At 42.2% G+C, this 22545-nt stretch overlaps 1 protein-coding gene across 1 annotated transcript in view; it reads left to right on the top strand.

Annotated features, from left to right (window-relative positions):
* The window catches only part of LOC146752319 (cytosolic carboxypeptidase 4-like), a 91145-nt gene extending 70693 nt beyond the window's left edge, over positions 1-20452 (top strand). The window contains exon 6 of the mRNA XM_085532006.1: positions 20354-20452. Coding sequence (XP_085388132.1) covers positions 20354-20357 — 4 coding nt within the window. The 3' untranslated portion in view covers positions 20358-20452. The remainder of the gene's footprint in view (positions 1-20353) is intronic.
* Positions 20453-22545: the final 2093 nt, after the last annotated feature.

The following is a 22545-nucleotide window of genomic DNA, read 5'->3' on the forward strand; positions in this document are numbered from 1 at the left end:
CAGAAGAAAACGATGACTGTCACTCGACCTTGATGAAAATACGATCTTTATTTAGTTGATAAGGTTCTATTTTGCAGAAAACATGCTGAAATTGCTCTGACCACTCCAGCTGTGATCAGTGAGATTAATTGCACAGTGCTTATGTTCAATACATCTATCTAATTTTCTAAATGTGCATTTCTGAGTGCCCGTCTCTATAGTACTCCGGGTGACAGGTCAAGCCATGGAAAGAGAAGTTAATCCAGTACTGGACAGATCTGACTTCCAGGTGATATGTCTCATGGCAAAGGTACATAGATCACAAGCCAGAGGTCTTTTATGTTACGAAACTCCTACGGTTCATGTTCTGCGTTTGTGTCTTTTTTTTTGTCATGGTGTCTGGTGTGCGTGGCATTGACTTGGCATCTCAGCATCTCCCTCCAACAGCGAACATTTTCACCTGTCAACGTTTATAACTGGATGTGTCTTTTAATTTTCCTCTTAGAGCTCTCTCTGCTCAGGGCATTTTGCAGCCTTACTTTTCCGCTACTGCTGTGAGGAGGATGAAGGAGCAGGCTGGACACTGGCTACTTCTCTAGAATAAACTATTTGCTCTGTCAGAGTCAGTGAGCGGTAGATCGAAGCAAGGTAATAGCTACTGGGGAAATGACTGGTCTAATGGAGGCATCTTGTGTGAATGGGGGATTTCTCCCACCTGATTTCATAGTGTTCAGTGTACAGTCTCCAGTGAGCCGAAGAAAGGTGTGCTAAACCTTTAGTGGTCCTAACAAAATGTATTTTGGAACACAGGCAAGAATTCCTTCTTGACCTCAGTCTAGCACATACAGTATATGAAGTCATTCAGGAGCATTAACTGTGTAGTAAGTTCCCAGCAGAGGCAGGGTAACAAAGTAGCTATATCTGAAAATAAGCAAAAAGGGAGTTGAATTTTTGTCTCTGGGGCTACATTACTAATAGAACAGTAGAGTATTTCCCCCAGAACCTGGAAATCCTTGGAGAACATGAAATTCACATAACAACTCTTCATCTCTGGTTCTCTAAGGGCAGCTGTCTTAAAGACCAACAGGTAACTACTGAGATTATTGCCATGAGATGCAGTGAGATCATAGGATTCTGGATTACCTGAAAGTGCTTGACTGTGTGGAAATAGTTTAACTCTGAAATCTCTACAGTACACTGCAAGTTCCTTACTCAGATATTCTCTCTCCACAAAAATCTCCTATTTACTTCCTACTCAATGCTCTACTCAATGCTGTACCTTTCTAAAACTGGGGAAAGTCTAGTAAGGGGACTTTTGTTTTAGCTCTGTTTAAATGGTATGTAAATGATGTGCTAGCAGAGTCCTGGAACCAGTACTCCAAAGGTTGTTGGTACCTAATATATTGCTTCCCATGATTATTAGTTGAAGACAAAAACAAGTGATTCTTTAAATGTTTCCAAAAAGAATATCATCCAGAGAACATCCTGCAAACTTCAGAAGCATAGATGCATCTGGGGATGGAACAAACTCTTGATCATCCTAATACAATTCTCATAACTGCCTGTCTAGTGGTTAAATTGTTCAAGGTATCAGCCAGCTTTTAGTTAGCATCCTGTGCCCCTGGGGCATTTCTCCTTAACTCTCACACTTGTTTAGGTGCCGTCACCCTCATATTGCACAAGACCTACTAAAGAACTTAGTAGTTTGTGGGTTTTTCTTTTCAGAAACTTTTTATAGGTGTTTTTCTGCATCAAAAGGCTATTCCTCTACCAGCAGGCCAGTTTTAAGGACCATTCTGCCAAGTCAAATGTCAAATATGTGGAGGGTTAACTGCATTTTGCAGCCATCTTCTGAAAAACAAGGTAATGTATCAGTTGATTGTAGAGGCATTTTTCTCTCTTATCTCACGAAGATACAGTGCTGTAGATGTTGGCTTCACAACTCTGCTTTTGCTCAAGAAGAGCCACTAATTCTTGTATTTCCAGCCATGTCTTGCAGTCAGTTCAGGCATTCGGAAGCTGTCTTCTGGGAAAACAAAATGACAGCATGTACTTCAGACATCATGTTTTTTGATAATAAGTTTCATGCCTCATTTGCTATGAAACAATTGGGTTTTAAGTCAGTGCTGCCCAGGTAACTTCACATTTTTCATGACCACAAAGAGGATGAGAAGTGACTGCTCACTAAGAGCAGGTTTCAGAAAGCATTACCTTGTTAAGGGTGTTTTCCCCTTTTTCCTCATGTTTTGAACGGATGGCACTTCTGTTCATTCTCTTTTTGCATTTGTGCCTTTGAGTGTTTTGCAAACACTGCAGCAGTTGTAGCCCTTTGTTTGGGAGGTGTTTCTTACATACTGAGGCAGACCCTTGCAAAGTCATTAAGTGTTTTCTGCTGACTCAGATATTATTCATCTCTTGTGTTTCTTTATCATTTCTTATGTTTCTTGAACAGAGATAAATTTCTCTCCTCCCCAGATGGTAAATATACCTTACTGTGATATTAATCAGAAGCAGAATGTTTAATCACTACCATGGCCCTTTGTCCAGGTGCAATCTATTCATCTTCCATACAGTGAGCAGTTAAAATGGTCAGTGAGTGGATGGCAAATCCAATAATATACAAGAAGGATTTGTAGATCATTTGGAACTGTGCTTGCTCTTCTCCTATACTTCATTGATGCACCATCACAATCCTAGATAGTATTGAACTGTTGGATTTCCCATCTCTTCTCTGTAATGCATCCTCGCCTGATTATGGCTGTGCAAGCAATTCTGCTCATCTTTTAAGCTATGTGGCCAAAATGCCATTCAGATCAAAATAGAGTGAAGCAGACCCAAAGGTGGGAAGTTCAAAGAGCAAAAGAACAAAGAAGGAACGAGGCGTGTTGGTTTCAATTCATGCATCTTTAACACATATTTAAACAGCAGAATTACGACATGATAGTTCTGTGCAGTGATGGCAAATGGCTCCCTTGCTTCCTGGTTTGTGTCTTCCTCTGCTTACAGGTGAATGTGGGTTTCATTTGTTGTTACAGTTTTTTGTTTGTTCGTTTAAATTATATGAACTGGAACTAATTTTGGCTGAAGTGTTTGAGTGCAAGACAGTGCTTCACCCTCCCAAATGCCCCATCTCCTCATGGTTCCAACAGGCTGAGTACCTGATCCACTGGGGCAGTCTGTACGGTTGGACTCTGGGGAGTCCTCTGACACATGCATGGAGATGAAAGGGCTCTTTCATCATTTTGTGAATCTAATTCCCTGGAAAACATCAGCAGGAATCATCTGGTAGTTTTGATTCAGATTTCTGTTTGATTGAACGTTCATTTTTCTTTAAGTAAAGATTTGGAACATTTTTAACCTTGATCATCTGTAGACATTAAATATCTTGGGGCAGCTTTCAGAAGGAGAGGTTATTTATTGATTCCATTTTTTAGCTTGGTCACAGGTTATGTAGCTGTTCTAGGAATTTGAAGTTTCTACTGCTTTGTGAACATCTATGAATGTGATATTCCTGTGTTTGGATGCCTGAGCAAAAAGGGCATGGTGATGGTGATAGCTTATTAGGTAAATCCAAGTTTCGTGTTTGCCATACTGTGTCATGTTAGTGGTGTAGAACATGGAGCAAAAGGAGCTGCTAATGTATTTCATATAACTCTTCAAGGGCACCGCCTAACTTTTAACAGTAAAGGAGTGTGTCAGCTATGAGAGCAGCTGCAGAGTTCTGGGGTAGACTCACATTACTGTAAGGAGTCAGAATCAGTTTATGACTACCAGGAGGTATTGCTTAAATACATATATACTCTACAGTGCTCTTTCATACAGATGCTGCAAAAGGGGAGTATCTTCTTTCTGTCCAGGGTCTGACGTAAAACCTTGATGTGCCTGCTCATGAGAGGAAACACCTCCAACTTTGGATTTAGATCTATTACTGGATTCAGATTTTACTCTCAGTACATATATATTGACAATTGTGTTTTGTAAATAAGAACATGAACTTTCTTCCATCCCTCCCTCCCTTCATCCTTCTCATCCAGCACTCTTCAGCGTCTCTCCTTTGTTAGTGTGAGAATACAAGCCCAATGAATTCTGTGGAGGTTCAGCCGAGCAATGCAGTCTATAATTAATGTATTTGGTATTCAGAAGGCTTTTATGTAGCTGTGCACAGGTGAGCCACTGTAATTCAGCAACTTTTCATTAACACTTTCTGGAGCTGTCCCTGTTTTCTTCCTATTGATTTTTATTATTATTATGAAATAACCTTGGGAGCCACACAGATCTTGTTGACTGTTACCAAATACCAGTCCAAGCCTATCTCAGGCTGGGAACAATTATTCATGCTTACTTCAGAGGTAATTCATTTATCATTTAATAGCTAATAATAGCAATTTAAACAGCAGTAGGAAGGGATGAGATGAAAAGAGCAAATGGCAGAAAAAGGAATCACAGAAGGACTGCATGCTATCATATCGAAGGTTATTCAAATTACTGTACACGTACAGATCTGACTGGAGTACCGATAATGAACTTGTATATATCCAGCAGAACAAATGGGCTCTGCATTGCCCTTTCTGTGAGGCACATTGCTACTGCCTGGTATTAGACATTTTCGTATTGATTAGGAGCATCTGTATTTCTGTGGTACAGTCCTTTTCCCTTAAAATCGTACTTGAAATGTGGAAGTCATTGGGTCCCTTCACATGCTGGGATAAAAATTTACTTCTAAAGCAATCAACATTAATTTATGAAGTTATGAAATATCTCCCAAAAGACTGGATTATGAGGGATATGCACTTCCGTCTGAGGTGATCTTTATAGACCAGGATAGTGCTGACACTGGAACGGGATAGAGTCTTTCCTAGAAGTCACAAAGGATAATGAGAGGATTGATATGTTTAGACTTACAGTCATTTTGAATGCAGCCAGATGCGACAATTTTGGGTTGACCATGGATCAGGTGTTTAAGAGGCAGTGTTAGGACACTCCATATAACATTATTGCAGAGCTAGGTGGTGAAGGCTTTACCACACATCAGTCCTGCACAGCATTGATGGCGGCAGGGTTACGTGTGCTGCTACTGTTTAAAACATTAGTGTTTAAAATGGATGTCTTCTGTCGTGGGCAAAATATGATAGAAGGAGCTGCATCCTCAGAGAAACCATCAGTGGGATCCACGTTTTCCTCAGGTCAGAATTTTATATGTATTTAAGTTTCTCAGGCAATAAGAGCAAAGGAAAGCATTGTGGTTCTGATACAGTGATGCTCATCAGCACACTGTGTCCCCATCTCTCTGTTCTTTCTCTGCAGAGGGAACACATGAGATTTGTGCTTTCGAGGCAAACAGCTTATTGCAGGTTTTGGTCTGATGCCCAGCCTGCAAATGAGAGTCTGACCAGGCCACTTGTACTGTGGTGACAGTATACAGCTGCTATCTAGGAGCATATCAAAAATCTTAGCAAGACAAATGAGAGACTGAACAGTTATAGGGATAGAAAAAAGACAGATAAATTCATAATTAAAGCTGTCGAGTTGCAGTAAAAGGAACATTTAACTTGGAACGAAAGTGGGTGGGCGAACAAAGTGTCGTATTTGGAGGTGAAAGTTGGCACTTGAACAGCATTTTTAAAGTACTCCAAAGCCACCTCCACTGACATCTCAGCTCTATTGTATATTCTGTCAGAGGCTCTGGCTGTGCAGTGTATTGTGGCTGTGACTCATGCGCAGCCCCTGCTGCTTGCTGCCATATGAGATATTAGAGAGACAGACATGGCAGGAGTATTGTGTGAGACTGAGGTAAATACGTGCAGGTTGGTGTTTTTAGACCCAGCACACACATGTACATGGACATATATGCATAGAGGCATAAACATGTAAGCCAGCTGCTGTAGCCTGTGGCGATTCATTATATCGTCTCAGAAACAGTGGGGGTTTATTAAGATGTATAAGCTAAATGAGATATTAGCAGGAAGAATTTGTGAGAATTTGGCTGGAGCTGGGCCTGCAAAGATGTGATGATAAGATCATGTGATGTTAATACTTCATACGGATCTTCACAGAGGGTTGGAACTTGATGATCCTTGAGGTCCCTTTCAACCTGAGTATGGTTCTGTGAATACTTAACATCTGAAGAACACACACACACACAAATAAAGCCTAAAATCTCAAATCCAATTCCCATGAATACTGGGGGAGTTCACTCACAAGATGAAGACCTGTGCCATTTTGGCCACGGCCAGTCTGTAGATAACAGTAGTTCAGGCTGAGCAAAGACAACATGCCAAGCACTGGCCACCACCAGAGCAGGAAGGAGAAGCAGGGTCTGTACACTGTAAGAGGATAGAAGAAAAAACAGCTGTTTCCAGCTATTAGAGCGTGTTCTTTCCATGTTTCTCCCCTGATGCAGTCGGAGTCCCTTGCTGAATATGTCTCTCAATCCTGCATCCATTTCTTCTTGGTAAAACTTGTGTTTTTCGGATGGATGTGAAGCTAATTTCTGGAAGGATGAGTTTCATTTTTAAAGTAACAGAAGCAGGCTTTGTGTGGTTACGCTTTCAAGTACATCCTTAACCATTTAAAAGTGCATTACCAGCAGTGTTATTTATGGTATCTTATTACCTGTTAAACTATAATGGCTTCCTATTAAGCATTAACAATTAGTTACTACCTTAAATCCCTCTTTCAAAAAAGAGTTAGAGGAATTGGAGCTTGGAGGGAGAGTAAGCAATGGAAGAAACTAAATTCAAGAAGAGCTATCAGGGCAGTATCATTAGAAATAAGGAATAAAGGGAGGAATAGAAAGCATCTATTCCTGTCTATTCTGTCTATTCCTGTGTAATCTGTTTGTTCTGTCTGGGCTGCTCAACAAGTTTTTACATTACACTGTGTACTTCAGAATTGTTTCTGAAGATGCCATTCTACAGTATCTTCCATAAAGCATCAGCATCTCATTAAAAGATAAAAGTCCAAGGTATTCAAATAGCAAGCAAACTCCCAGTATCAAACAACAAAACAGTGTTTGATCTCCTTTGAACTGCAGGGGGCAGCCAAGAATTTGGGTATTGCTACCTGGATTTGTGTTGTCAGGCTTTCCATCGCATTAATACTTATTTTTCATTGTAACACACAACCTGTATTTTCATCTGTGAAGATGTGAATCATGAGACAGGATCCATTGTACGATGTTCAGCCAGTCAGGAGTCCTTCCTGACAGTGCCCAGCATTAGAGATTTCAGAGAGATGCAAGAAATTGCCATCGTGGACAATTACAAACTATTCCCACCATATGGGGGAATGCCTTTCTATCTTCAGACAGTTATTTATTTATACTTGGAAATGTGAGAAATTATAGCCTTTCCAAGTAATTATAATAACAATAATCCTTTCTAATGAAATGTTCCAATGTTCTTATTTTCTGTACGAGTGGTTAATGCTTTTTGAGTCTATCAGTTGAGTTTCATAGATCAGCTGTGTGTTGCTCAGAAAATGTTTCCTCTCTTCAGCTGCGCTTTCACCTTTGCAAATGCATTTTTGTCCTCTGCTGTAAGAGAGAATAATTGGGAGTGCCCAAATTGCCAGTTATTTTGTAAACAATGATTGTCTCTCTTGTGCATCTGGTCACGAAAGACACTCATATTTTTTAGCCTTCCTATTGCTCTAATGACTTTAATCACCTTCTCTGGAACCGTCCTTATTTATCTACTCAGACATACAATCTGATTTTTGGGTGGTCCAGTATGGACTCAGTAATCTCTATGGGTCCCTTCCAAATTGGGTTGTTCTGTGATTCTATGTGTTATCCTTTAACATGTAGGAAGACAGGAATTCAGGATGGCTTCGATAGAGAAAGCAGAGCATTTCTTAAAATAAGTTTTGTAATATTTTCCATCCTGTTGTCTGTAGGCCTTGCAGTTTATTGTTTTCAGGAAGGATGGAGGTTCCTGGATTAATCAGCCTTATCATCACCTGATTTGATGAATGTGTTGGAGAAACCATTTTATCTTTAAGTAATAATCTTGGAAGATTGCTGGCCACAAAGAGGGGTTGTGAAGGAAACCAGAGTCTCTCAGGTGGGAATGCATGCCCGTAAGAAATGATGTCACTTTTTATATTTAGATCTTTTAGATTTCAGCATTATGTCTGACTTGAAGACGGTTCTCACCTAATTAGTCCAGAAAGGATGAAATGGAAAAGAGAGAGTTGAGTGGATGAGGATGTCATGCTGGCAGCTTGTGGGCAGCAAAGGAGCAGTGTATAAGATAGAGGGTCCCCATAAGAAGCTGGGACCTAAGATCCCTCTCTGCTTTCATGGAAGTGAAAAACTGCCTTAATTTCAAGAATTTTCTGTATATACATATATATATATATTATTTTTTCATGGAGATACAAAGAATGGATTAGGCTGAAAAATTAGTTGGGTCCTTTGACAATATGTCTGAGATGTCTTTGCCATTTTCAAGGAGCAGATTGGAGACATAAGATGCAGAAGCAAAGCTTGTGTTCACTTTTCTCTCTCTCTCTCTTTAAAATCATACCCAGGTTCTTTTTGTGCAAATGTACTACTCAGGATCAAAGCCTCTGCTCCAAGTGGAGGAAGTCCCTGGAGAGCAAGGCCTGAAAGCTAAGCCTCTAATACTGCTGCTGCTGGCCATACACCAGGTACTGCTTGGGAAATCTAGTCATGCATGACCCAGCACCTGGAGATAGAGAGAAACTGGGAGCAGTGTACTCAGCATCCCTGCATAACTTCTGATCTTTGTTCTCTTTGCTAGCTCATGTCCTTCTTTTGGTCGTGGTCCATCAGGAGTTTATTCCCAGCAGTGTCAGATATCTGAAAGACTCTTCTGTAATGCAGCATCCACTGATTCCTTAGGCTTCTCAGAAGTGTAGTTTCTGTCATATGGACTGGGGTTTATCAGAAAGTGGATAATGGATAGGCTCACTACAGGTCTCTGCTTATTTTGGTGTATTTTTCCTCATTTCTGGCATTTCCATCTCCTTACTGAGTGGCTCTAAGTTAACGGCTGTTGGGGAAGGATCAATAGAAAGATGCTCTCTGCAACATCTGAGATTATTTCCCCTGCAGGTATGACAGGAACAGCCTTGCAAGCAGGATACTTCTTTGCCTTGTGGTGCTTTCCTGCCTCTCTTGTGAGGTGCTGGGTTTGCATGCTAAGAAAGCCACAGTTAGCACAGCTTAAACAAGATGACTCTCAAGAAGCAGTGTCCTTGATCCCTCATTAAAAATGTCCTTGACACGTTGTGCCATCAGAAGGAAGGTTTGCGATGCTGATCACCGGCAGCGTTTCTTCTCCTATGGATGTTATACAGCCTCAGAACATTTTGTTTAATTCATGGGAGAAGGAAGCTCTTTGGGTTTTGCTTCTCTTTACTTTTCTTTTTCTTTTTTTAATGCTTCCCGGAAGGCTGCATGAGAGCTATGGGGGTAGGAACGCAATTGCGGGAAGGTAACCTTTCCCATCCCTCAGCCTCTCAAGAGATGCATGCAACAGCAAGATACATGTAAATCCATCAGAGCTGATAGTGTGGTTTAATGCTAACAGATGTAAAGCATTAAAGGAAATAAACAGCCTGGCCCTGAATGGGATCCAGAGGTATAAAGCTGCAGCCTTGTGCTCACTCCCCGTGTTATTCCAGGTAGTTATTAGTCGTTTAGCTTAACTAAGAAAATGTCAGCCTTACTGCTGCTTTCTGTCATGTCTGTACGCTGCTAACAGTAATGCAGGTTGATTTTGGTTTGTTGTTCTTTTATTAGTTTAAACAGCAGATTATGTTCGTTTTTCAGCAAAGAGGACTTCATTCTAAGACTTAGATGCTGAAAGAGTAACTGTTACCTCAGCAGACAGGTAAACAGGCCAAATTTCCTTCTATTTCCCAAGAGTGCTGGAGGCAGAGGTAGACAGAGAAGTCTGTGCATTCTCCAGTTAAGATCTTCTCTTCCACACCAGTAAAATATCTTTGGAAATATATGAGGGAGCCTTGGAACTTCAGGAATAACAAAACCCAGATCCCTGCTATGTTTCCCTCAACAGATTTTATCTTCTTGGTGTTTGGGCTTGGCTATTTATCTGATCCTTTACATCCGAATGACATTCCTATGCAGTGTGTAGCCTTGCTGTTCTTTCCTCTCTGTTAGATGTGTGGTTGATGTAACTGGGCAGAATTTTCAATTAATCGACAGCCTTTATTCCACCTTTTCTTACAGTAGTGGCATGATGTGCCTGCAGAATTTCCCTACTTCCTTCCACCTTACGTTGCTAGAAATCACTTGGCTCAGAAAATAAAAGCATGGAGCCATTTACCCTTGTTTAGTCCCCTACTGATGGGTCAGAAGTGGAGATTAATAGGGTAGGAAGTGTGTTTCTACTCTGCAGTCAGTAAAGGAAATTCACTGGAACTAAATTAATCATGAAACGGACACAAAGAGGAGAATAGATTAGCAGGGAATTAACTCATTAATTAGATTCATGCCGAAGTTCAGAAGAGGCTTTCCTTCAAGATAACAGCCGAGTTCAAAGATCAGCAAGGGCTGATCATGAGAGGCAGGCACACCGTTTTCCTTCTGAACTCTGTCAGGCTTTACCTTAGCCCAACATCTGGCTGGTTATTATAGGATATCAGACATATGGCTGGCAGGAATTCAGCAGCTGGCAAAGCCTAACCACTTAGTGCCCAGCGATGGAGGCTATTATCAGCCCTTTCAGCTCCCTGGGCTCTGGATCCTGGTGTTGGCGTGAATGCAGGAGCTCTCTCTGTTGTGCCACTTGGCTATTTTTAGAGCTCCATCACAAGTCCTTGTGTGAGCAGCAACAGCTTGTTGGAGAATGGGTTTATTTCCAGCGTTAGGGTGAGCAGAAACCAATACAAGCTTAAGATAGGTAAAGTGCTAAAGCACTTCATTGTGGTAGGGTAGAATAGGTAAATCATTGCATGTTTCTAAGGAGATGGGGTTTGGTTGCCGTCTTCTTACTGTTCTAATGGGACACTTCTCTACAGGGAAACTTATGAGAGAAGCAAAGAACTGTCTCTGCAGTTACTTCTGTGCTGCACAAAGCCCCTGCCAGCTCCCTTCAGGCTCTGTATGACCCCTTGCTGCTCACATGCCAGAAGGCCCCATTACTGAGTAGTGCATTGTAATAAATGCCACGCTGTTGCACGATGGAGCTGGTGAGAAGCATGGAGAGACTGATTTCTAACACACTCTTAATGAACTAACAAACCAGTGCTAAACACCGAGAGCAGATCCATGTGAGAAGGGCCCCCTGCCTTCTGACTTAAGCTTTCCCTCCCTTTGCTTTTGCTGCCTCACAGCATGGATGCAATCAAACCATATTCAGGAACATCTGAGCTGTGTATTTGCCACTTAGGACTTTCTGGGTAGTGAAGTTTCCACATTGTTTATTTAGAGTTAAGTGTTCTGCTGGGTCTCTCATCACTTTCAGTAAATAACAACTGTCCTCTAAATTCTTCAGGCTGATTACTGAGACTGACAATCTGTGTGTTTTGAGTTGCTGAGCTGTATTAATCTCTAATATACCCTGGTCTGTGGATGGAAAGAGTAATGTATTGAGGATGTCACAAGAGGTATAAGCCAAAGGACTTGGTCTTCTTGGGAATGTGAAGTGCTTTGGTTGTGACATGAATAAATCTCCCAGCAGTAGCAGTGCTATTTCTGTTGGGAATAAAGATGTAAGAGGAGTCTGTCTTTTAATCCAACTTGTTAGAGATTTTATAGCACCAGAGCTAATTCATTTCTAGAAAAGAGATTGCAGACGTTATTTTTACCTGCCTGTAGTTTGCCCTGATATAGTTTATTTCACTTGCTTAATGGTGGAGTTGATAAGAATCCCAACCCCAAAAGAAAAATCGTACTGCAATTATAAGTTAAATAAGGTATCATACTGGGGAGTGGAGATGAGGGTGGAAGAGAAGGCATAGTTTATGGCTGTAATCTGTTCTTTGTATTGTAGAGTCTAACCTTCCTATCAGTATGAGACCTGGAAACGTGTCTATTGAAACCCTACTGAATGACACCTACCTGCAGCCTTTGCTAAAATGCAGGTAGGAAAGTGAAAGGAGATATCAGGTCCATGGACTATATAAAATGCAATCCAGAATTTATGCTGAGATAATTCAGTCCTCTGTAATCCATACCAGACTGATGAAATATTGACTTGTACTGTGAATGTGACCCAAGGCAACTGAAGACTTTACTGTGCTTTGGATCAGAACAGTTAAGAATGCAGAGTGCACATTCAGTCAACAAAACATTCCATCTTTGTGCTTTTAATACAGCAAAATGCTTTCCTGCTTCTTTTGTTTCCTTCCTTCAGTCACAACAAAGGAGTGTTATAAGTGGCCCCAGAGAAACAAAGCCTGGAATAGAAAAGGGATTTAGAGAGAAGAGATCAGATGAAATTGGTAAGAGAAAGAATTCCCAATACGATGTTCCCAGCTCAGCCTTCTGAAGGGAAGCCCTGTGCTCCTGATCTGTTATGATTCACTTGGCAGCTCTGCCCAGATGGCCTCTCCCCTTCATCTATACCTCTATAAACTAAGACCCAGCGATAACAGCCCTGCCAAACCTGGTTGCTGCTGATAAAATGTACACAGCTTTCAGTAATCTATTTGTTCCTAACGGCTCATCAATGAAAGCTCATTCTAATTCTGTTCATTTTGATCTTCTCTGGAGTTTCTGTGAGGAGGAGTGAGGTTGCAAGGAGTGACCTGTAATCCTCCTAGGTTTAACAGTACCATAGGCAAGTTTTATTCAAGCTTTCATTTTATACTGCCTGATTCCATTGGTGCATATTGATACAGGATTATACTTTCTCATCTTTTTGTTTTCTGACCTTACAGTGATTTGGTTTTAAATACTGCTGTGTCCAATAGCGATTGATTTTCCAGTCTTGGGTATCTTACCAACACATCTCATTCCCAATCAAAGTTGTCCTGTGCTGTTCTAGCAGAAGTGTCCTCTAAATGTCCTGTTACTCCTTTGCCTTTTCTCTGCCAGTTAATGTTGGAATTATTGTTCCTACATATTAGTTGTGGTTGCATAAAATTAATGAAGCTAATGGCTGGCGGTGACCTCCACCAGCCATCTTTTTTCTTCAACTTAGCTGCATCATTTCTGATAGGTTAGTCTAAGTTTTCTGTAGAGATCTCTAATATTGGGATTACCAGACTCTGTAAGTAATCTGTTCCAGCTCATACAACTCTCATGTTTAGAACTGTCTGTCTGTCTTAAGTCCTATCTTGCCATAGGAAGTCCTTGCCATATATATTCTTTGTCTTACCTAGACTAGCCATAGGAAGAAGCTTATTTGCTTTTCAGTGATGTCCTCTGGACCTTTTTCAGTTGTGCCAAGTCTCCCTGTGAATTGCTTCCTGAGTCTGGAAACAGAATTCTAACAGAGAGATTAACAGTGCAGAGAGAACAGATTAATTTGTGTGTCCTGCCAGCGTACAGGTTTTTTTTAATACCCAGCCAGAATTGTATCTGCACTTTGGTACATGAGTGGCTGGCTCACATGCAGCTTGCAGTCTTCAGCAGTGCAGAATGTTGTCGTTTTCCAGTAGAAATGCTACCTTGTCATTGCTCCTCGTTCATGTGTCTGTAGCATTGATTATTCCTGCCTGACTGTAGTAGCTTGTAGTTGACCCTATTGAATTGCAGTTGTTTACTTCAGGCTGCTTTTCCAGTTTGTCAAAATGATTTTGAATTCCAATGCAAACTTGTCTTACATTGGTTTCATCCACAAATCAAATTAACATACTTTCTATTTCATCTAAATCTTTAATAAAAATATTGGATTGTACCAATTCTGTGACCAGGTCCTGCAGAAGATCATTTAGAACAGCTATGCATTTTGACAGCGAGACTGAGAGCTACTTTCAGAGTACTTTTTCTAAGCAATTTTTATAAGAGCTGCTCTGAAAGTAAAGCCTCCTATTTTATTATGTTGGTTGAGGATGTCAGAGGCAGATGTTGGTGGTATGGCAGTAGAGTTTGAACCTTCCCACCAGGATCCCCTTCTGTTTTGTTGCTGTGTGATAAGTGGCAGCAGAGGCAAAATAGCGTCTGTCATGGAAGTGCACATGAAGCAAAGGAATGGAACTGAATTTCTCTGTGCAGAAAAAATGGCATCCATTGACGTTTGCTGGACATGTACAGTGACCAATCAGTGGATGTGAGTACAGTGAGGCAGTGAATGGTACATTTCAGCACTGGTGACAGTGATGTGAAAGACAAGCTGTGTTCCAGATGGCCATGCAGATTTTTTAAGTGCGACCTGCAGGCTCTTGTTCACTGCTGGTGAAAATGCATAGCTAATGCTAGCATCTGAGTTGAGAAATAGTGTTTAGTAGCTGAGAATTTACTCTATCAAGCAGTGTTATTGTGCTCTTTGTATCTACTGTGATGTCCGTGGAAATAAATAGGAGGCATTATTTTTGGAGCAACCTACAGATGTTCATCTTTCTATAGCTCATCTAAACCATGCTGCTTATCTGGCCTGAGAATTTAGTAAAGTTTTGGAAACTCTCTTGGCATCTCGTCCACTCTGTGTTGCTCTGACACCTTCTCACAGGGGTAAATTAGAATCATTAATAGTAATTTGTTCCTGACAAAGGTGTGTTGAATGATACCTATCTCTTCTAAGTTGTTCTAAACTGTTTCTTTCTTCTGAGGACCTGGAGTTAAGCTGACAGGTCTATCATTTTTCATCATCTCCCCCCCTTTTTTTTTTCCTCTCTTCAAAAGAAGTCTGTACATTGTATCAGTTATCTGGTTCATCACCAGGCTTTCCTAAGTTCTAAAAACATAATCGTTAACAGCTTTGAGATTGATTGAGTCAGTCCCTTAGAAATGCAGTAGGAATATAGCAGATTCAGCTCATTCGGAGAGATCTAAGCTATGTATCTTCTCTACCCTATTACTTTTGTATTCTAGGCCTTTTTTTTTTTTTTACTTCTTTGTTAGTTCTTAACAACCTTAATTCATCACAGTTGACCTTTTTATGAAAACTGATGCAAAATCTCTCCTCACAACCTTATCAATAGGATTTGCTTCTCTGATGAGGAGCAAACTAGGACTTATTATGCAGCTTTTTGCTACTAATAAATTGAAAGAATTGCATCCTTTTCTGTGTGATATTTTTGCCAGACTCGTCTCACTTTGTGCCTTCATTTCTCCACCTTTATTCCTAGTTGTTCTTTCTGTACATTTGTACTCATTCATATTAATCTATTTAAATCTTTTTCTGCGTATTGATGACTGCGTTTACAGTCATCAAAGAGCTTGTGATATGATCGGGTTGGTCTCCTAACCCTTTGGATATATTTATTTGTAGTAACAGAATTAGTGTTTATATTCTTTATATATATATATATTGACAGTTCTTAAGTCTCTTAGAAGAAAATTCTTAAGGATTCTTATTCATAAACCCACCCACCCCAATCTCCATTGAGTTGTGTGGAAGATTTTCATAAGGCCTTGCCCACTTGAACTTATGTTTTTGCATAAGTTTTGATGGAGCTCTTCCGTGGCATCACTTTTACTGGGGCCAAAATGGTTCTGAAATATGTGTTGTCTTTCTCTTCCGACATTGCTTACAAGGAAAATACAAACTTGTTCTTTAATGCTAGCAAACTGCATGTCCTGTGCTGGGTTGACAGGGTCTTTAGAAGTAAGAAAAGCTGTTCGCTACCAGGGTTCACTGCTTCTAAAGGAAACAGAGTTCCTGCTAAGAGTCAGCTTTACGTGGAAATCATGCTTGTAGTCAAGCACATTACGACCACATTATTCTATCAAAATGTAGCTCAAACAAAAATTACGAATTTCATCACAGTTACGAAATGACAAGCAAAATCTTTTCTCATTTTTATCTAAAGACCTTGGCTTTATCTCTCAGCCTGCAAGTTCTGTTTCCCAAAGCATCCTTTTCCTTTGAAGGTATTGACAGTAGATTTTGATCGAATGAAGGTATTAAAAGTAGATTGGAGATAAATTCCAGGTTGAAGCCTTCATTCATCCCATCCCTACTGAAGCTGCTGACCTGAGCCCACCAGACACCTCAGGCACCAGCCTGGACTCAATGTCTCTGCAGTGCAGCCCAGCCCAAGCACAGCCCGAGTGCCCCGACAGCAGCACCACCATGCAGGCTCAGGTCAGCATCACCGAGGAGAAGCTGAGCATCTCGCAGGGGGGCACAGAATCAGGACACGAGTCCCAGGCTCCGGGCAACAGCACAGGCTCTGAGCAGCTCTCATGATTACAAGAGAGGATGAGTCCCATCTTTCCTCCAGACCTCACACCCCCTCCTTTCTCCTATTGAATAAAGGCACGCTCGTGCTCAATCAACGCCTTGACTGAATTCCGAGTTTTCATTCGCAGAGATTGGGATGAGTGCAAGAAACATCAAGGCAGCTCAGCTTACAACACTCTGGCTGTGGGGTTTGTGCGGCCGAGCTCTGGGTGTGTTCCCATTTTGCCTGACTTTGGGATGCCTGCAGCGAGAGCTCTGCTGCCGTTGTGTATGGCAGCAAATAGTCTCTAGCATCCTGGATGCTGCTCATGAAAACCCCAAGCTTCCTGGCTGTGGCTCTGTGATGCTTTTCAGGGCCTTTTGATGCTCTTTGTTGCCGTGGCTGCTCCCTAACACCTCTGTCCTCCCGCCGTGTCCATTCCTGGCTCTCACCTGTGAGCTGTCCCTGCAGATCATCTCCAGCCCTGCCATCATCGTGATGCGGCAGGAGGAGCTCGCCCTGACCAACATCAGGCAGTGCTGCCTGCCTCTCTCACTCTCTAGACCAAGTGTAACTACGCTGTCATGGAGACAAATGCTTTCTGTCACATCCTCCATCCCCGCAGACATTTACCGGTAGGCGGCTCTTGCAGAAGAAGATTCAAGCAGCAGAACCTTTTGCTCAGCTACAGCACACAAATGCTACAAAAGCAGGAACAACCCGCAAGCTCTGGGTCTGTTTGTCTTGCACAGGCATGCACTAACTGCGTTTGATGGTACCCCCCATCCTTGATTTCCTTCCCTGCTCCTTGTCTGATGGCGCTGCTGAGCCAGGAACAAGCTGCCCAGTGTGGCAGAGCATGGTGCAGAGCTGTGCTGGGACCTCCTCCCCTTCATCTGCTGCAGATCAGTGCCACACACGTGCCATCGAGATGCTCTGGCACGGGATGTGCCTCCAACCCAAAGCTCCTTCCCACCTCCCAAGGAAAAACAAAGCAACCCAAGCATCTCCAGCAAAGCTTCCCAGCAGACAGCAGGGAATGCAAACAGCTTCTGGCTGCTCCCCTGCACTCCTGTCCTAAGTAATAGACCCCATGAGGACTGGCTGGGAAATCAGTGCATGACACATGTGAGTGTGCACAGGATTGTGCAAAGCAGTGGGGTTCCATGAGTTTGTGTGTGTGTGTATCTCGGCTGTTATGAAAGCATGGGAAGACTGCCTTACTGAGTCCCAGATAATTACTTATCCTCAAATGATTTTTCCTGGCCAAATTTAAAGCCTCTTACAGGTAATCGAGACCAACAGGCTGTTGTTGCACAATCAACAGGCACAATCTAGATGAATAGCTGAGGAAAATAAAGCATCATGCCAAGGGTACTAGATAAGTGAGCAGCTTGAGATCTGCACATTTATGTGATACTCATGGTCTTAGACAATATTTGCTTAGTGAGGTCACATAGAATGAAAGTAAAATAGAAGAAGTGCAATTGGTCTCAGTTCACACAGCTGGCTGGTTTGTCTCAGGCTAATCCTGAACTGCCTCAAGCGACTGCTTTGGGGCTCTACAGAACAGCAACTTCAGAGATCTCTTTCTATTACTAAGTGTTTGAAAGAGCAATTTGCTCTGTTAATTATCCATCATTTCTGTGCAGTCTGTTTTGTCAGACTTGTCTTTAGCTTCCAAGTTGTATGTGAAGAATTGTTTCCGTTGTAATGCACAGTGTACTAAAAATTGAGAGATGAAAATGTGAAGAGTTTTTCCAGCTTTGATTTCATGTCTGGAATTTTGGAACCCACTACTTGCAGTTGTTAATCTGTCCAATCTGGTCTGGTTTGGGATGCCCTCATCCTTCTTGAATCGCTCTGCTGTTAAAGGCGGAGCAATTCCTACAAGTGCCATGGCCCCACTGTTGTTCTAATTCTTATTTCTTTGTTTTCCACACACTGCTTTTCAAGCCTCCTTTTTCTTTACAGTCAAAGTGAGAATTGCACTGTGAGGTGTCTGAACCTTGTTGTGCCTCTACATAAAGAGAACAGCAGCAAAGCCTGACAGGTGACTGTGCTGACAGCTCTCGTAGCCAGTAACACGTAACTGTGCTAAATCCCTTGTGACTGCTTTGATTTCATTTTTGCCAGTGAAATCCTTGTAAAAGGAACTGCAGCAGTGTGATGAGCTAAGGTGAAGATGCTGGTTTTAGTAGTGCTCTAAGCTGAGTGGAAGGGCAATTGAATGAGGGTTATATGCTTTCTCTGGGACGATAAGGTTTTATTTCCTGAGGGAAAGAGCCAGCTTTTCATGGGCTATATGTGGGCTTTGGCAAGGACAGACAATCCAGTCTGTCAGGAAGCCATTTGAGGTGCTTCAGGTTTGTAAGCTTGTCTTTTTGTTTCTCAGGTGGATATTTGGAGCATGGGTGTACTGCTGTATGCTCTGCTGTGTGGGTTTTCCCTTTGGATGATGACAATATGATGGCACTCTACAGGAGGATACCAGTGGGTATCAGTGGTGCTAGAATACACTGAGAAGGGAAATAGCTGAGCTTGACAAGAGGCCTTGCTTTTCGGATGGCAGAACATGCTGAGCTGTGGGTAGAAAGGCCTGTCTGCTGAATATTGTCCCTGTTTTTGCTGCTTTGTCTACCAGTATTTTGTGGATTTGGTTCTACGCTTGGTTGGCCTATGTGGCACTGTAGCCTGATTCTATACCATGATAACATACAGAATTTAAGGAGAAGTATTTTCCTGCCAATGGGCTGGATTTTTTTGTATCTGGTTCTTCAACTGGCTGCTCCCTATACTATCTGTAGTAAAAATATAGACACATCATTTGATTTCCCTGAAATGAATGTTCCTAAATGCCAGCTCTTCTCATGTCTACAAAGGTCAAAGTTCTGCATTTGCTATTAGAATTTCCTCTTCCAGAATCAGGAGGTAATGTAGGACCCCACAGATTGCCTTCAGAATCCAACAGTCAGTTCTGTTTCCTTTCTGAGTGCATAACAACCTGAGCACATGAATTGAATGACGTGGCTTATTAGTCTGGTACAAACTCTGCTGTACACTGAAACTTGGTCCATTTGTAAGCAGGACTTTGTCCATCTCTGCAGGACAGCAGAAAACCCTTTGTGCTAATCATGATGCCAAGAAGCAGAATGCAGCAAATGGCAGATGATCCAACTGCTTCAGGTGTTCATTGCCTTAAAACTGTGAATAGTTTTGGACTGAGAGTTTGTAAGCAGAACAGAGCTCTTAAAGCTGTCAGAGATTATTCCTGCACTGTTCAATTCTATCTGCCTGACATACACAGGATCTCAGAACTGCATTGCTTGAATTGGTGGAAATTGTTGAAGTGAACTGGGATGAGCAAGTTTTAGAACTTAGTCAGAGTGCTATAAAAAATGGATAATCTCATGAGTATTAAGGTACAGGATTGCTATTTCTGCACTGAATTTGTTTTTATTTTACATGGCTGTGATCTGAAAGTTGCTTGAAACGCAGGCACCTAGGCACTGTTGTGTAACTGAATTTCACACGATAGGTCCTGAAATATCCTGGAATCAAAAACTCTGACTTGTTTTAAGTCTGCTGCTTGAGTATAATCAGGGTCATAGTGTCTGTGTGCAGTGTTTCTTTCCCTGTAATGCTCCACATCATTTCATTTTGGGAATATTGAAGGAAATGGACTATGTGCCATAACTGTTGTTAGAACAAAGTATGTCTGGTGTGATCTTATGCATAGGTTCTGTAACTGCTCTTCACAGCTCAGGTGTTTGACCTTCCTTTTGGTGAAGTGATGAAATACTGCTGGTTTCTATTTGTGCTTCTAGGCACCTTGAAGCTCTTAGGAATAGAACAATTGTCTCCAGTTCTTTTCAATGATATCAGTAACAGCTCGAGTGTTGCTGCCCACTAGGTAGACCCAAAGAAGCAGATTACAGTGAAACAACACACGAGCTGGACCTGCACGAGGATCACTTTCAAGACAGTGGCTCTGTTGCTTGAAGCCTATTTGCTTCTTCCTGCCGCCACTCTATTACCAAATATCAACAACCTTTCATGATTCAACTTGCAAACGTTTGACACTAACCCTTGTGTTTCTATGCCTTCCTAGGTGATTCGAGCCCTTGTCAACCCCAAAGATCCAAACCAAGTAGTGATGTGCAGTGTGTTTCCATCAATGGAGAGTTCTTATTAAGCACAAATCGCTGCAATTCGGATGACAGCCTTCCACATGGTAACAGTGATGGACACAAGGGGCTCATCCACGTTCATGCTCTCATATCTCCTGGCTCTGCTGAAGCTCCTAACCTGAGCCTGCCAGACACAGCAGTCACCTGCCTGGATTGTGACCCAGTGCCTTTGCAGTGCTGCCCATCCCAAGCACAGCCCGAGTGCCCCAGCAGCAGCACCACCATGCAGGAGCAGGGCAGCATCTGTGAGGTGAAGCTGAGCATCTTAGATGGGGACTTAGAGTCAGGCTGCCAGTCCCAGGCACCAGGCAGCAGCACAAGCTCTGAGCCACTCTCATCTTGACAAGAGGGGTCCCATCTTCACCCCTGACCTCTCAAGCCCTCCTGTCTTTTATTGAATAAAGTCACTCATGCTCAATTATCGCCTTGACTGCATTCTGAGTATTCATTCACAGTGATTGCGATGAATGCAACAAACAGCAAGGCAGCTCAGCTTGCAACACTCTGGCTGTGGGGTTCATGCAGGCAGAGCTCTGGGTTCCCATTTTGCCTGGCTTTGGGATGTCTGCAGCAAGATCTCTACCATTTTGTATGGGAGCAAATAATCTCTAGCATCCAGGTTGCTGCTCATGATAATCCCAGTCTTCCTGGCTGTCACTTTGTGATACCTTTCAAAGCCTTTTGATACTCTTTGATGCCTTGGCTGCTCCCTAACACCTCTGTCCTCCTGCCATGTTGACTCATGTCTCCCACTTTTAAGCTGGCTTTGCAGATCATCTCCAGCCCTGTCATCATCACGCTGCAGCAGGAGGTGCCCACCTGGCCCAGTGTCTGGCAGTGCTGCTTGTTCTGCAGATGAGCAGCTGCCTCCTCATCTCTTCAGCTACAGTAGTTTTTCTCAGGGAAGTTAGATGCAGTCGTGCTCCTCTGGATTTGGTGTGTTAAATCCATGCTGCATGGCAGCAGTCAGTGCAATACAAAGGTGTTCTGTGTGCCACAGCATTTCTCCAGGGGCTGCCAAAGGTAGAAGCACAACACAGCACCATCCTTCTGACAGTAATGTCTGTGAGTGTTAGACATGTGAGCACTGCATCATCCCCAGCGTGTCAGTGCTTTTCCACACCAACCTGACTCTCACACTCTCTGCACTGAATGTAACTCTGCTCTTGTGGAGACAAATGCTTTCTGTCACATCCTCCATCCCTGCAACCATTTGCCGGTAGGCAGCTCTTGCAGAAGAATCAGGCAGCAGAACCTTTTGCTCACCCTACAGCATGCAAATGCTATGAAAGCAGAAATAACCTGGCATGCTCTGGGTCTGCAAGGCTGCACAGATGGGAGAGGTAGATTGTGTTTTTGCAGTGGAAGTTTCCAGTATTTTCAGTACATAGTGTCGGCCCTAACTGAATGTATAACCCTCTTGTAAAACAGCTGTATAAGTAGTTTTTCCACCAAGAAAGTTGCTGAACAGAATTAAGTTCAGACTGGGGGCATTCTGACATGGGGAGAATTGAGACAAGCACAAGATAAATACACAGGGTGGGTAGAGCCCAGCACAGGACAGAATGAATGTACTGACTTTTGGAAACATTGCCCTTCTCTCTCTGCAGAAAAGTACAAGGCAGACCTAAAAACAAGAGGTTGGTAATTGACCTTATATGGAAATGAATCCTAGCCACAGTCTCGAGGAGTCTGTGAGCCTGAGATGCTCAACCAATGAGAGCCATGAGAGCATCACCTGCATTGGGTTTAGGGCATAGAACAGAATTGATTTCACTGACTGGTGTGCAGTTTCTCCCTTGCCAACAGGGGATGTGCGCGCAGTATTGCAATAATGAATAAGCACTGCTGCTATCGCTGCCATCTTTGCCTAACTAGAAATCTTTGACTTTGAGAGTTTCTCACACAAGGGGAGAGGGTAAGAAAGTAAAGAGGCACAGAAAACTAAGGAAAACTGCTCTTCTTTATCTTATCTATAAAAATTGATACGATGCTGTTGTGCATTTTTTAATTTATTTTTAATTTTTTGCCAATGTCAGTTAGATTGTTTTAAAATATCCACACACCAAAATCTGACTACCAAGCAAATGTAATGAAAATGAAATGAAGGTGA

Source organism: Coturnix japonica, unplaced genomic scaffold, assembly GCF_054131305.1.
Source record: "Coturnix japonica strain WE unplaced genomic scaffold, WE-NBRP24 Scf046, whole genome shotgun sequence".
In the NCBI taxonomy this organism is placed as follows: domain Eukaryota; kingdom Metazoa; phylum Chordata; class Aves; order Galliformes; family Phasianidae; genus Coturnix; species Coturnix japonica.